At 39.7% G+C, this 14159-nt stretch overlaps 1 protein-coding gene across 4 annotated transcripts; it reads right to left on the reverse strand.

The window, feature by feature from the left end:
- Positions 1 to 1905: 1905 nt before the first annotated feature.
- LOC103721471 (secretory carrier-associated membrane protein 1-like) lies at positions 1906 to 13106 on the reverse strand. Of its 4 annotated transcripts, none has more exons than XR_015967591.2 (13): positions 12689 to 13106; positions 9226 to 9291; positions 9006 to 9122; positions 8716 to 8778; positions 7296 to 7329; positions 7006 to 7128; positions 6260 to 6322; positions 6060 to 6153; positions 5892 to 5937; positions 5708 to 5775; positions 2824 to 3172; positions 2626 to 2691; positions 1906 to 2377 (listed from the first exon to the last, which is right to left on the reverse strand). XR_015967591.2 is itself a non-coding variant. In XM_008811697.6 (13 exons), exons 1-13 carry the CDS (start codon positions 12743 to 12745, stop codon positions 2291 to 2293), a joined length of 933 nt encoding a protein of 310 aa, XP_008809919.4. In that variant the 5' UTR covers positions 12746 to 13106; the 3' UTR covers positions 1906 to 2290. The 4 variants fall into 4 exon arrangements, 2 of the variants coding, with proteins under 2 accessions (XP_008809919.4, XP_088558084.2); XR_015967590.2 differs by having other exon boundaries at positions 2780 to 3172; XM_008811697.6 differs by having other exon boundaries at positions 3124 to 3172.
- Between the last annotated feature and the right edge of the window lie 1053 nt (positions 13107 to 14159).

A 14159-nucleotide genomic window follows, 5' to 3' on the forward strand; every position in this document is an offset into this window, starting at 1 on the left:
CTAATTGGCCGATAGTGGATTGGCTCCGAGGCATCCATCCTCTTCGGAATTAGAGTAACAAATGTCCTCTTCCAATCTACTGATAGGACTGCCAAGCTAAAAAACTGCTATATGGCCTCCACCACATCCTGACTGATGACCGACCAATACTTCCTGAAGAAAACTGGAGGGAAGCCGTCCGGACCCGGGGCCCTGTCCTCCCCCAATGACCACAGAGCCTCCCTAATCTCGCCTGCAGAGACAACCCTAATCAAATCAACATTCTCCTCCTCTATGACCCTGGCAGAAGGCGGTAGCAACAAAGGGGAACCCTCCCTGTTCCCCTGGTCTGTCCATCTGGATCTGAAGAACAACTCCAACACCCGCCTAATCGCAACTGGGTCCTCCATTAACTGGCCATCTGTATGCCTGATACTCCTGATTTTGTTTCTCTACCTCTTGATGGTAGTAGACTGATGGAAGAAACCGATGTTCGGATCTCCATCCTTTATCTATTGGACCCAGGACTTCTGTCTCCAAAAAGTCTCCTGCTGACGAAGAAGTGAATCATGGGTAGGCAGATTGGATCTGAGCTCCTCTAACTCCCCTAGAGACAATCCACCCCCCGCATCTCCTGAGTTTGCATCCTAGAAATAGCCTCCTCGGCCTCCTCCACCCTTCTGAAGATGTTACGTACCTCCTTCCTGTTCCACCGCTGCAGTTGACACCTGGTTAACTCCAATTTGCAGGAGACTCTATACACACGTCTCATGAACCACCTCCCAAGAGCGGAGGTATGACAGCCATAGCTTTTTGAATCTAAATGGACAACGAAAAGGAGTAAGGGAAGAGGTACTAACCAAGATTGGGCAGTGATCCGAGGCGATCCGAGGCAGGTGACTCACTCGGTAGTCCGAAAAGCTCTGCACCCAACCACCTGTGGCGAAGGCCCTGTCTATGCGCTCCCAAACCCTGGTCTGCCCCTGATGATTGTTGCACCATGTAAACTTGGCTTTAGCCTTTAGTATCCTGATCTTACCATCTCCGACGCCTTGGCATGTAACTGAGATAGTGAGAGGCCTTAGCTATGTACCAAATAGCCTACTACTCTGACCACCGAGACATTATATCCTGCACCGCATGCACAGATAGCCTACCACCGTGGCCTTCTTGCACTGTGTTTATTATCTCTATGGCCATGCAATTTCTGTGGGCCAATCACCGAGACAACCATACGATACGATGAATGGAGCTTACAGAAACAAGCCAAAATGATTAGCATGATATGCAGCTATGAGGTGCAGATATAATTTGCCTATGGCCATCACAAAACATCAAAACATAGCCGAGGTGCAAGCCCTTTTCCTGTGGTATGGCAAAAAAAACTGGCGTTATATCTGTTATATGTGATGGATAAATTTCCAGATCTCGACACAATCCATACTAATCGCTCACCAAAGGCCAGATCCTATCAGAGTCCGATCACCGGTTAGAGAAGAAACAAAAAGACTATTTTCCAACGACATTGACCGGTTAGAGAAGAAACAAGAGGACTATTTTCCAACGACATTGACGATCATTGAAAATGTTAGTCATACAGGCAGAAGATGCTGACAGTGGGCTCTCGAAATCGAGTTTATCACATCATTATCATGAGAGAGAACCATAATGCCCTTGAAATCTACGAGGTGAACAAAACTTTTTTCCACGTTCGTTAAACATTGCAGTTTCGAAAGCAAGCAACTACAGTCCCAGCAGAGAATAATGCAATGGTTAAATGCCCCATCAAATAGTACCATAACTTACCATCATCTGTAACTTCACACCGACTAAAGCATCATGAATTCTGGCCGTTCTCTTTAGAAGGATCAGGTCATGAAATACCATATTATGATACCAATGCAGGCATTGCCATGTTGAAGACCATTTATCATCGAGGGTTTATCAATATTATTGACTGTTATTACCAACCAACACTGTTTCCGATAGCACAAGTGCACAGAAACGAATAAAGCTGGGTAAAACACGAGCAGGAAGTAATCCTTCAAAGAAGCTGTACATCTCCCCAGTAAAATACAAAAAATGGCAACCAGCGTCTGCTGGTCGGTATTGGAGGTCAGACACTCTCAAACACAGAATGGCTGAGAAGAAATGAAGCAACAAATGAATCTGTTCGCATCTGCCTTGTTCGATGGTATAACTGATCTTCCACTTAACAGAAACCCTGGAAACTAGGATCTGAAGTACGTGCATCATATGGCTGCCCTCATAGCACCAGAAACCCTGGAACCTAGGATCTGAAGTATGTGCATCATATTGCTGCCCTCAAAGCACCACGTGCTGCCTCACGCTTCATTTCTGCAGCTTTTCCACTCCCTCGGAAGTACATGTATACTTGCTGCAAGTTGAATGAGAAAGAATAAACACAATGAGACACATAAAAATCCCTTTTCCAATTCAAATATGACAGTCTGATGAAAGATTACACCATTTCAGGACACAATATTTAAGTAATATCTCCCCATTACAATCATTGCATCATAGTCTAAATCATAAACAAGGGCAGCAATCAGCATGAAACTAATAGATTTTGAGAAAATATTTCAAATACTGGTGAATTTTGCATATATAAGCATGAAAAAAGACCTGAATGACCCAAACGCTGAGCAGTGATTCGACGCAGAACAACCCAAATCCAATAAAGTAGAAGATCTACAAGTAACATAGTACAAAGTTAGATGAGGCTTTAATAGGATCATGAGAACCGAAAGTACAAGAGTAACAGGAATCATTTTTTTACAAAAATTGCCAACTACACAGTCGATGTTTAGAAGCCCATCACACCATATGGAATAGCATGCTGGGGAATCAGACCCATAGGCAGAAATTAACTGTTTGTGCTAGGTGGGACCTGCAAATTCTGTCCGCCCATGTAGCTGGCGGTGGTATCCCCTACAATTTACATTAGCAGAGCAGAAATTTGGCAAAAACCAGACTGTGATGCTATTACAGTCAGCAATATTACCTAGCATTGTTTTACGAGTACAAAAAAAACCACCTAGAGTCTAATCCAATTAAATACGTTCTTCTAGCATACAATGTATAGTTGATTCTATGCATTTTTGATATAAAACCTCAACTTACCCCAACCAAAACATGATCGCTGATAAGATCTACTGCTGGTAAAATACCTCTGTAACAGAGAAAAACAAAAACAAGAATGAGTTAGCAACTAATAGAAACTGATGGGGAACTTCTTCAACGAGTTTTCAAGTGTTGGTGACAGATAGATTTCCCTTTTGAAGGTTGTAAATTAGAAATAGTCATAATCTTCAACATGTAATGAAAAACTAACATAAATCTGACTAGTTTAAAATTTATTAACTTTCTTTTCTGTTTCCAAAACAATAAGATGTCAAAGTAAACAAAGCCTCTGCAGGAATAACTCTCACTTTCTCTGGAGTATTGTTCCCTTATTTCTGGTCAAGCAAAGGACTTGTGCTTGAGTATTTGGAATACCAATGTATGAAGGTCCAAAGATGGCAGAAAAGCTACTATCAAAGCTCAAGCTTGACCAGCACAAAGCATCTAAATCCCATTGATTTAACATTTGGTAACAGTCCGGATCATCCCTCCAACCCATGTTAAGAGAACCTTAAAAGACAAGTGAAAAGTTTTGTTTCGGAAAAATTGAAAGATCCATCGCACCGAAGAAAAGATAATAAGTTTTCTTCGAACCAAATCCCTTAGGAAATAGTAAAAGTAGATTCCTCAGCTCTTTTATCTTAAGGTCCGAGGAACCGGTACCGGGCACCATACCGGTTCTTCGGTGGGACGACTCGGGTACGAGCCATGCCGGGCCTGTACCAAGAGAGGGACCGTGCAGAGAGGAAAAGAGAAAGAGAAAGTAAGCGGGGGAGGGAGGGCCGGAGAAGGGTGGCCTCCACCAGCACTCCATCGGCATCCCGCCCTCTCTGTCCCCCTCCCTCCCCCGCTAGCTCTCTTTTTCCTTTTCCTTCTCCTTCTCCGACTTCGGCAACGGGTTCCATTTTTGCTGTCGGAACCGTACCGATGAGACACTCGTACGGCTCGGGACGGTCGGAACTATCCGGTTCAGGACGGTTCTACCGACCCTGCTTTACCTATTGAATCGAGCTTTCAAATGCCAACTGACATAAATTTGTTATTACCTTTCTCCAAAGACTGTTAGATTTTCATCAACAATCTCTGCAAGCCATCCGGAATGTGCGATTGAATATTTGAAACTAGGAAAGCTTGGATTTACATAACGACCCATCAATTCAGCTAATAATACAATAATCTCCATTACCATGTGAAGTCTGGCGCTCCACATGTTGCTATTGTAAGAAGTTAGATTTCTTTACACTTAAACACTAATTTACCTTCTTTGTTTAATTATTGAATTTCCTTCCCATAGTCCACAAAAAGCTTTATCTCTTCCAAGTGTCAATAAAAATAGCTAGTCCCACTAAGAAGATCCTCTTACTGCCAAGCAAAACATTAACAAGGCCATTGCATTTATTGAATTACGAGCACTGAGCAACTTCAGTGCATGCAAACAACACAATAAATGGTTGTGATTGCACAACTACTGACAGAGTCCACCTTCCTCTCTATTTTTGTTGGAATCTATGTTAACTTTACAGGAAGTCAAAGAGTCCAACTTTTATCAAGGTCCCAGTTAGTAATAATCTTGCTACAAAAGCTCTATAGCCCTTTCAAGTGAGACCAATTTATGCTCTCGTGTAAAATCCCATATTTACACATGAAATCCGAATAAGCATTATCAAAAGAAATCGGTTTTCTTTGTCATGTGAGACTACGGGCTCATTTGGTTCGCGGGAAGCATTTTCCTTCCTAGGAATATGATTCCTGAAAAACAAATTCCTAGGAAGAGAATGCCTAGGAAAGTACTTTTGGCATGTTTGGTTGACCATGAAAAAGTGACAAATTTCCAAAGTGCTTATGTTTAGTTGGCCATCCACTTTCCTAGGAAAGTTATGTATAATTCTTATTATGCCCTTAATAAAAATTAGGTTTTTAATGCCTCTCTAATGCTTCTTTAATGCTGAAGGGACTTTTTGGAAAAAAGTAAAAATGGAGTTATTCCCGCCTCATGGGAAAGTAACTTTCCCATGTTTCTCATGGGAAAGATTTTTCCATAAAATGTGGGAATCATATTCCCATGGGAATACAACTTTCTCTTCTCTCTCCTTTGAAAACTCCAACCAAACAAGAGGCATCTCATTACTTTCCCGTTGACCACACTTTCCCCCCTTCTTTTCCCGCGAATCAAACGAGCCCTACAGGGCAGGGCACCGAACATCTGATGGTCAGTCATGGGAGTTTGCTTACCACAGTATACTAGATTAATAGAACTCTCATTCAAACACAAATTTAACAATCATATTCTATGTTTTGTCCCTTCAATCATATTCCATGCCTCATTGCCTGCTGTCAAGCCACATACTCTTTCAATTCAAGCTTGCAGAACAGTAGGGGCATAAGCTGAAGCAGGTCTGTAGAGTCTGCACAGTATTTGAGCGAATATAGCTAACATACTTGCCCAGTTACCTAAACATATGGTAACTATTATGTATTAAGGAAAAGAATTGTAGTAGCAATGAGACTTTGAGTTAACCATAGTTCCTATCCACGACACTTTCATTTTCTTCTCCTAGTATTAGACATCAGAGGAGGAACTTACGTCAAAGATTTCCCTTTGAATATAATTGGAGGAGCCACAGCTGAATAGATGCAGAAACATATGTGAAGCTGTTGCAAATTAAAGGAACAAGAAGTGAGGCATCTTAGCAATCTTTGTCAATGCACATCTGATAAATCAGGAAACACTCTTTGTATGACAATCAAGCATAGAAAACATTTATTACCAGGTAAAACAGGAAAAACCATCCAAACTTTAGAGCACTCTCAGTCCTATAAGATATGCAAATGCCATGTGAGCATAAAAGTTCACAAACTATAATATCAAAGAAGTTTTGATACATCAAATAAAGGGTTAAAAAATTTCTGAAACTGATTTTAAAGAAGGATAATACCTCATGGCACGATACAGAGGCCGATACCATAAAACATATGCTCCCGGGACACCGGAAATAAAGTAGATGATGGCAAGGAACCATATTTTTACACCTAGAAATTACACTAGCAAACTCAGCTTCTTTTGATATGATGGCGACCGTGAGAAAAGTAATTTAGTCAGGCACATACTGGTCATGGCCAAACTCATCTAACATACCTTCCCCCTTAATCCAGGCTGCTGTAACTGCTACAATATTCCAAAGAAGACATGCAGTCAATCCTGCACAACATACAAGTAGCAAATATTCTCATTTGAACAATCATCATATTCATTTTATGCATATCATGTATCATTAACACCAGTTGCCTCTTCCTCATAAGCTCTCCTTTCCTCTATCTCTCTGCATTACCCCTCAAAACCACCCCAATCACATTCCCCACCAGCCACCTTGCACCCTTTGCAAATAACAGAAGATCCAAACCTGCCCAATCCCTCAATCTGCAGTGCAGGTCTAAACGAAAAACTAGACATGGTTAAGGCTTATACCCCAACAGATCGAGTTACTGAACAACAATAGCTATGGCCAAGAAGGATGTAAGAGACAATAACTGATGCTTCTAAAAGATCTTTTACAGTAGCTTTGGCAGTGTTGGAAGTTCAATATGCAATTTAGCATACAAAGTTGGCCTTCAGAGTTTCTATCATTTAAGATCAGAATGGCACAAAAAGTAATTTCACGCCAGTATGATTAACTAGAAGTTCCTCCCTTCAAGTTCTAAGTTTCGGAGGCATGTTGAAATACTGAGAGAAAGAAGCAATGTCCAGTTTTTCAAAGTAAAGCAAACAGGCAGTCTCAAAGTCCCCCACCCCCTCCCACCAAAAAAAGAAAAAAGAAAAAAGAAAAAGGGGAAAAATATAAAAATGAGAAAGGATATTATCCATGACAGAAGATGAAATATTACCTAACAATGATGTAAATGCAAAATACTGCAACCTCTGCAGGTGGATGGGTATCTCATTTGCAATATCATGATGAATAATGGGGAAAAAAGGTGGCCAATTTTTCTCCTCGATAACAATGCCAGCTGCAAAAACAGTTAGGCTACAATGACAATCAATCTACCTTAGCTTCCTAATGACCAAAAGAATTCAACTGCTCAAGTAAAAACAAGAGGGACTTGCTGAATAAAAATACAACAAAGATATCCTCAAATCAGTCATCTTCATAATTAACAGCACGATGAAATATTACCCCTGGTTGCAGCCTCTTCCAGCCGTTTTAGTTCCTATATGGCACAAACATGATAAGACAGTAAGCAAAAAAATTCTGGCCCAGTGACAGAAAACAATCTGGACAACATGCAGACCAGCACTTTTGAAAAATAAAACAACAAGACAATTCTTCTTCTGAATCTTCTTTCATATACATACACAACTTGGCATGCACAATATGCTAGTTCTACAGATTACTCAGCATGACAAGGCAAATAAAATGCACAATGCCTAGATTATCTATGCAAACCTTTATGACCGCATAAAAGAAAGTTAGAAAAAGAGATGCTTCTATCATGAAACAAAAAAATATACACTTCAATCTCCTCTTTACTATTTAAGACAAATCACATAAGGCTATAACTCAACAATATCCTGACTATACATGTGCAGGAAGGCTCATCTTATAGAAACACACATATAAACCTGTGAAAATAATTTAAATAGACAATAACATTACCATTTTGCCAGAAATTCAATGTGTAGATTGACATAAGTCAGTTTCATAAATTTCCTTTATCGAACTTTACAAAAATTCAGTGGCAGCTATGTTTTGGATTGATATAATTCAGTTGCCTACTTTCCCATACAGAGAAGTTCAAGGATTCAAAACAAATCAGTATAGTTATATAGTTCTGTCAATATAATATCTGTCAACAATCCTCACTTGCTTTTCTGCTTTTCATACATCAAAGCTTCCAGGGCAGTTGAAAAACTTAAAGTTTGAGATGTTTCTCTCACAAAAATAATGTAACCTTAGCATGAAACAAATTAAAAGAAGGTATGAGAATTCTGGTAGACTGTGTAAAAAGAGATGATAATTAAAATCAAGATTGCCATGGAAGCAAGTGGATTAATTTCATGCAGATTTGCTGAGACTTTGTCAAAGATTTTATAGTTTAATTACTTCATTGCACTCTATTATATGGAACACGTACTAACTAGTATCGTTTGCTTCAAGAAACTTAATAAACAAGTATAACATATATATAGTTAATTATCGCCAAGCACAGAACGGTGTTATGACATATATACAGTTAATTATCACCAAGCATGGAACGGTGTTGCTCCTACTATATTTCAAACATTTTCTAACGAAAATTTCTATTTTTCCTTCTGTAGCTTCATAATGCCAAAACATATGGAAGCTTCAAAACAGTATTCATGTAGAAGTGTTTTTTTATCTCCTCTAGAGCTGCATGAACAGTACATAATTCATTAAGAGCAACAAATTAAACATGCAGGACTGTTTATAGATCTCCTGCAAATGCTGTCTTTTGTTTGCAATATAAAAGAAATAATTAAGAGGCACAAGAGAGCCACATACAGGACAAAGCATAACTACAGTTTCAATATCATGCGCAGCACTTTTATTTATCAGAATTTAAGTTGGAATTTACCTTTTCCCTCTTATTTAATTCTGCCTCCTTGGCTTGAAGTTCCCTTTCCTTTTTCTTTATATCCTACATGAAAAGAAGGAAACATATGATAAACTCAACTCCATAAGTCCACCAGCACAGAAAATACATACATTCATAAGTATAAGTATAGGTTATTGATGTTAAGATTTTAGAACCAGATGCTGTACAAAAGCATGGTTAATAAGTGCCTAGCCACCCTTTTTCACTGTTAAGGTACTATTCTTGGCATCATGGATCTGACATGTATCTGTAAATACTATACCACTTACCTTTGTTGTATCAAGAGGAATGTCAACCGTTGCACTGCGATCAGTGTAGAAATCAGCAGGTTCTGGAGGAAGCGGCGAAAGCCTGGAATTTAAAGCAGGAGGAACACTTCCCGGGTGCTGGAATATTAACAAATTCATGCATGTTGAATCAAGTTCTGCATTTTCTCATTCAATCGGATAGGTATTACAGGATGAAATTGAATGATTATGATAAACTTACTGTTGTGTAGAATGGACCACCACCATAACTGGATTGTCCACCAGCTTTTCCACGAACTGCTGGGTCCTGCCACAGATAACATCACAAAAAATGAATGCACGTCCAGTATATTTCAACAAATCAAATGTTCATACTATCTTGCAAGGTTAAAGAGAGACCAGAACTCTTGATAAGACAAAAGCAAGTCGACAATTACATTGCATATTCTACAATTTCCAGTTGTTTTTCCTTCAAGACACACAAAATGTCTTCCTAACTAACAAGCAACTACTTGAAAGCTTCAAGTTTGGTCTATGAACCAATGCAGCCAAAACAAGCATAAAACCCAACTAACATTGCGTACATAGGTAAAAGGGCCTAACATAATACTTACTTGCATCAGAAGATCTACTATCTGGACAATTGCATCCAACTCCAAAACTCTGCATTAGGTATGTATCCAAACTGGATACATGCTGGACACTTTGACACTTACGGTGTTCTCAGGTTGCAGGTTTTAAAAATAGGTGGAGAACCGTACTCTTTCAGCAATGATTATGACCCTCCACTTTGACATTATAAGAAAATGTTTGTTCTTTTCCAAAACTGGGTCAAGGATGTAGATGTTGAAAGAAGCTTTGCAAAAAAATATTATCTTATACCCTTTAAATTAATTAGGAAGTCTGGATGATAAACATGTATACTAAAAGACCTTAATAAACAACGTACTATTTAGCGTTTAAACAAACGATATTTAAAGGTATAAATATAAATTTAGTCAAAATCATATGTTCTCCTACATATCCCTGTATCTCTTTTTTTTTTTTTTTTCTGGTCGAGTCAAATGCTTAGATACATGTTCGAGTCCGATCCTTGTATCCGTATCCATGCAACATTTTGAAGAACATCAACTTAATTCTTATAAATAATTACTAAACTACTATCTTGTCTGATGAAGCTAGAAAAGAGGACTATAACCACAAATGAATGGATATTGCACGTTGTAAGTCATAAAGCCTTCCTAGATAAATGAAGTAGGGGAATCAGTTAGTTATCGATGTTATTGCATTTATTTTCAGGACTCTGAAAGGTACTTTCCTTGTAGAGCAACTGCCATACTGTAAAACCTCATAATCACCAAATTCTATTGTCATTATCCAATGGTAATACATGCCGACACCAAATTACATATTATATCAAATCTCATAAAAAATCCCTCAAACTTTCACCTTCTCTTGTGCCCAAGTGACCCTCCACTGCATGGACAACTTGCAAGAAGGCTTCTCACCAGTACATAACAAAGTGCTAACATGTTTTACTTCCACATGTCTCAAGCGATTGTGTTGCAACTGAAGATTACAATGAAAACAACCAGCCAATAAAAGTTTTGACTTTTGAGCACTGTTTTAAAAAAGCAGTGTCTATGTTATATGCGGCCTCCTGGCTGCCCTGTGGTCTAGAGCACTCCCGTCTGTGGATTAGCTGCAACATAGGTTCCCAAGTGGCCTGCAAAAGCCTAAGCCCCACATATGCAGCCCTCCACCTCTCCTCCTCTACTGCCGCCTTTGCTACAGGTTTTTTCCTTATTTCTCTATTTTTCTTTAATGAGTTTAAAAAAGGACAGCTCATTGCACAAGGGTCCTCCCATTGCAGAGTTTGAATAGGGTCAACTGTATGCAGCCTTATCCCCGCTTGCAAAAAGATTGTTTCCATGTTTCAAACCCGTGACCTCCCAGTCACGATAGAGAAACCTTACCTTTGCGCTAAGGCTCACCCTCTATTTTCCTTTACTAAGTTATTTCTATTTTAAATATTTTCAAATACAAACTGCCTAGGCATCTGCTTAGGTACTGTAGTAGAATTTGACCGCTGCAGATTGCAGTTTTGCTTTGCCAAGCAGATTAGTGTTCCAATTTCTAAATTTGTTTTTGTGGTCCAGAAAAGAACCAACCATCAGTCTTGGAGATGCAAAGCACAACAGCACGTATTTTCACACAATCTACATTGAACACAGCTCATAGATATTCTGTAATGAGAGAGCATAAACATAATAACAACCAAGAAGGCTAAAATGCGGCCACCAATTATCATCTCTATAAACATGGTCGCCATTAATGCATCAAGTGCCCAGCATGGATAAGTCACACCTGCAGAATTTTCGGTACCATGAGCTAATACAAGTTTCATTTAAGCCTATGAACCAGCATTTCCAAAAGCACATTGTGGGAGATGCTTAGGAAAACAGTAATGCACATGTCCGATCAGCTTTTTTTGGTTAGTCTACCTCCTCAGATTCCAGTTTTCAATAATTTGGTCCTCCTCTGGGCATATGGAAGGGCGAGGGGGGAAAATCTATACACTTGGGCGCTGAACTTATAAAGTCGTGATGATCTTACAATGTACCATTAAGTGGCCCTTAACAGTTGCCAGGATTTTCCTTTTTTGAGCCAGTAAAATACTAAATACTACTTTTCTTTTACTCAAAACCATGACTTGGAACATTCATAATAACTTCATGGGGAAAATCAAATTCAAACAACTTTATGAAAAAGCAACTAAAATTCTAATGTTATTGATTTCCCAACATACCTCAAAGACCTCAAATGAGTCGATAAGGAAATCACAACAAAGTCAAGAAGAATTCTTTCAGGGGTAAATTATGATTAGGACATTTATGATCAAATGTATTAGTTGATAGTAGATAGTGCTTTGTTAGACCAGACAAAGCTACACAGATTGATGACAAGAAGCTAGCAGAAACTTATAGTGTGCTCCGCATGTCAGGCTCCAAATTCTTTGTTTATTCAAGTTTGAAGCCACGCCAACAGAAAGAAATTGTCACTGCTTGGCATGCACAAGTTCCCTTGTATCCATGGACCCCAATTTAGAACCCAAACACAATAGCAGACAATCATCCGCATTGTATTCTCCTTGATATCCATGGTGTTACTTCTTGAATTTTTTCCACAACCAATGTTTACTGATCAAAGAGTTCAGAGCAACGCAGCTGCTATGCTGTCTGCTCGGTTGCTAAAATTAAAAAAGGACAAACCATGTCATCGAAAATCCGAAGGTCAATCAAATCCGCAGTACAACATAGGTTCAAAATCAACCACAGGAGCTCTCATCAAAACAAAAAAAACTTGAAAGGAGGAAAAGAAAAAGATATCAATCTTAGTCTTAGGGCAAGCCCACCATACCGCCCTATCTAACACACTCTACGTAGAAATTATACCTAGGGTTCTCTAAAACCCCGACATCAAGCGTATCGAACAGTCCAGATTCTCCAAAATCCTACAATCTCTGTATAAATTTCCCTTCCAGAGCCGGTCGGCGCAGCCCCAACTCAGTCGATTCTTCACAGATCTACAACTCGAAACCGAAACCGAAATCGAAACCGATTGGGCAAAGCAAGAAGAGCACATACAAGACACCAGAGATACGGATCAAAGCAACTGGAGTCGAGAATAGAGAGGGGACTCACCGCGAAGGGATTGACCTCCTCCTCGTCGAAAGGGTTGCGGTCGTAACGACGCGCCATGAGATCGTACCCCTCCTACGACCGAAGGGATCAATCTTTCCGGAGGAGAAGAAGAAAAGAAGAATAAGATCTGGAGATCCCGCCGGAGAGGGAGAACTGAGATAAAATAAATAAAAGAGAGGAAGGGAAGGAAGGAAGAAGGGACCGGGAAGCGGAAAGATAAGGGTTTAGGTGGGAATGTTCGAAGGCAGCTTTCTTGATTGGTTCTGGTTTGGTAAATAAGTTAAGCTTGTTGAGGGTTGGGGGCGGGGCTTTTCTCTCTCCTCAGCGGAAACAACCGCCCACGGAGGGCAGTTGGTCCCCTCGGTTGCTATTGGGAGGTTTTACAGTAATACAGTCTTGGATCTAGCAGAGAAGAAACACGTGACCCGAAAAATATGTATATATATATATATATATATATATATATATATATATATATATATAGAAAAATTATTGAATAACTTAAGTTGAGCTTGTAACATTTGGATTTTTTCAATTCTTAATTAGATTTATGAAGAAGTGGAGCGTTCGGTCCATCTTCAGCCGTTGCTCCTTCACTCCTTTTCCACTAGTCACTCCTCACTCACTCACAACTCGGAAGGGCAAAGAGACAACTCGAAAGGGCAAAGAGAAGCGCTCACTGTTTCTTTCTACTCTCCTTTTACTCTGTTATTGAATAACTTAAGTTGAGCTTGTAACATTTGGATTTTTTCAATTTTTAATTAGATTTATGAAGAAGTGGAGCTTTCGGTCCATCTTCAATCGTTGCTCCACTCCTTTTCCACGAGTTACTCCCCACTCACTCACAACTCGGAAGGGCAAAGAGACAGCTCGAAAGGGCAAAGACAAGTGCTCTCTGTTTCTTTCTACTCTCCTTTTACTCTGCTTTCTGATAGAGGCTGGTGCGGGGGCTTCAGTGTTGCTGGAGCCGGGTCATGGGCCGGATCGCCATCGGGGACGTCGGTAGCCGTGCCCTCAAATTCGAACTACGACGACGGTTGGCACATATATAGTGCTGATTAGAAATTCGAAGTTCTCGCTGGTGATCTCAAATTCGAACAAACAATATGCTTGGGAACCAGAATAGAGAACAACGTGGATTAGAAGTTATCCTCTCTTTTTCTAAAAGCATAGGGATACATAAACTTGTACGCTTTCAAAGAGATTTAGTTTATTTTATTTTGCCAAGGCACAAAAATCAATTTGCTTCCCAGGCTTGGCACAACGAGAGTACATATCGAGGATCCTACCTGCAGTCAAAGTATTTAAATAACAAAAACAGAACCCTTCCATCTCCTAAATATATGGTACACGGAAGTAGGCATAACGAAGGAAATAAGATTCACTCTCACTTGTTTCATATGGATGCCCAGCCCATCTTTGATGGAACCGTTAGGAAAAGCACGTCCTGAGCTGAGATGATGATATCAAC

The sequence above is a fragment of the Phoenix dactylifera genome, chromosome 1 (genome assembly GCF_051530095.1).
Source record: "Phoenix dactylifera cultivar Ajwa chromosome 1, Ajwa_hap1_PhDact_Kaust_v1.1, whole genome shotgun sequence".
NCBI lineage: Eukaryota > Viridiplantae > Streptophyta > Magnoliopsida > Arecales > Arecaceae > Phoenix > Phoenix dactylifera.

Bases quoted from the DNA above. Each gene is read 5' to 3' on its own strand.
- LOC103721471 (XM_008811697.6), bottom strand. From the start codon at position 12,745: ATGGCGCGTCGTTACGACCGCAACCCTTTCGACGAGGAGGAGGTCAAT. The intron at 9,123-9,225 runs GTAAGTTTATCA...TTAATATTCCAG, and splicing joins GTGGTCCATTCTACACAACA to CACCCGGGAAGTGTTCCTCC. The intron at 5,938-6,059 runs GTATTATCCTTC...CATATCTTATAG, and splicing joins CCTCTGTATCGTGCCATGAG to GACTGAGAGTGCTCTAAAGT.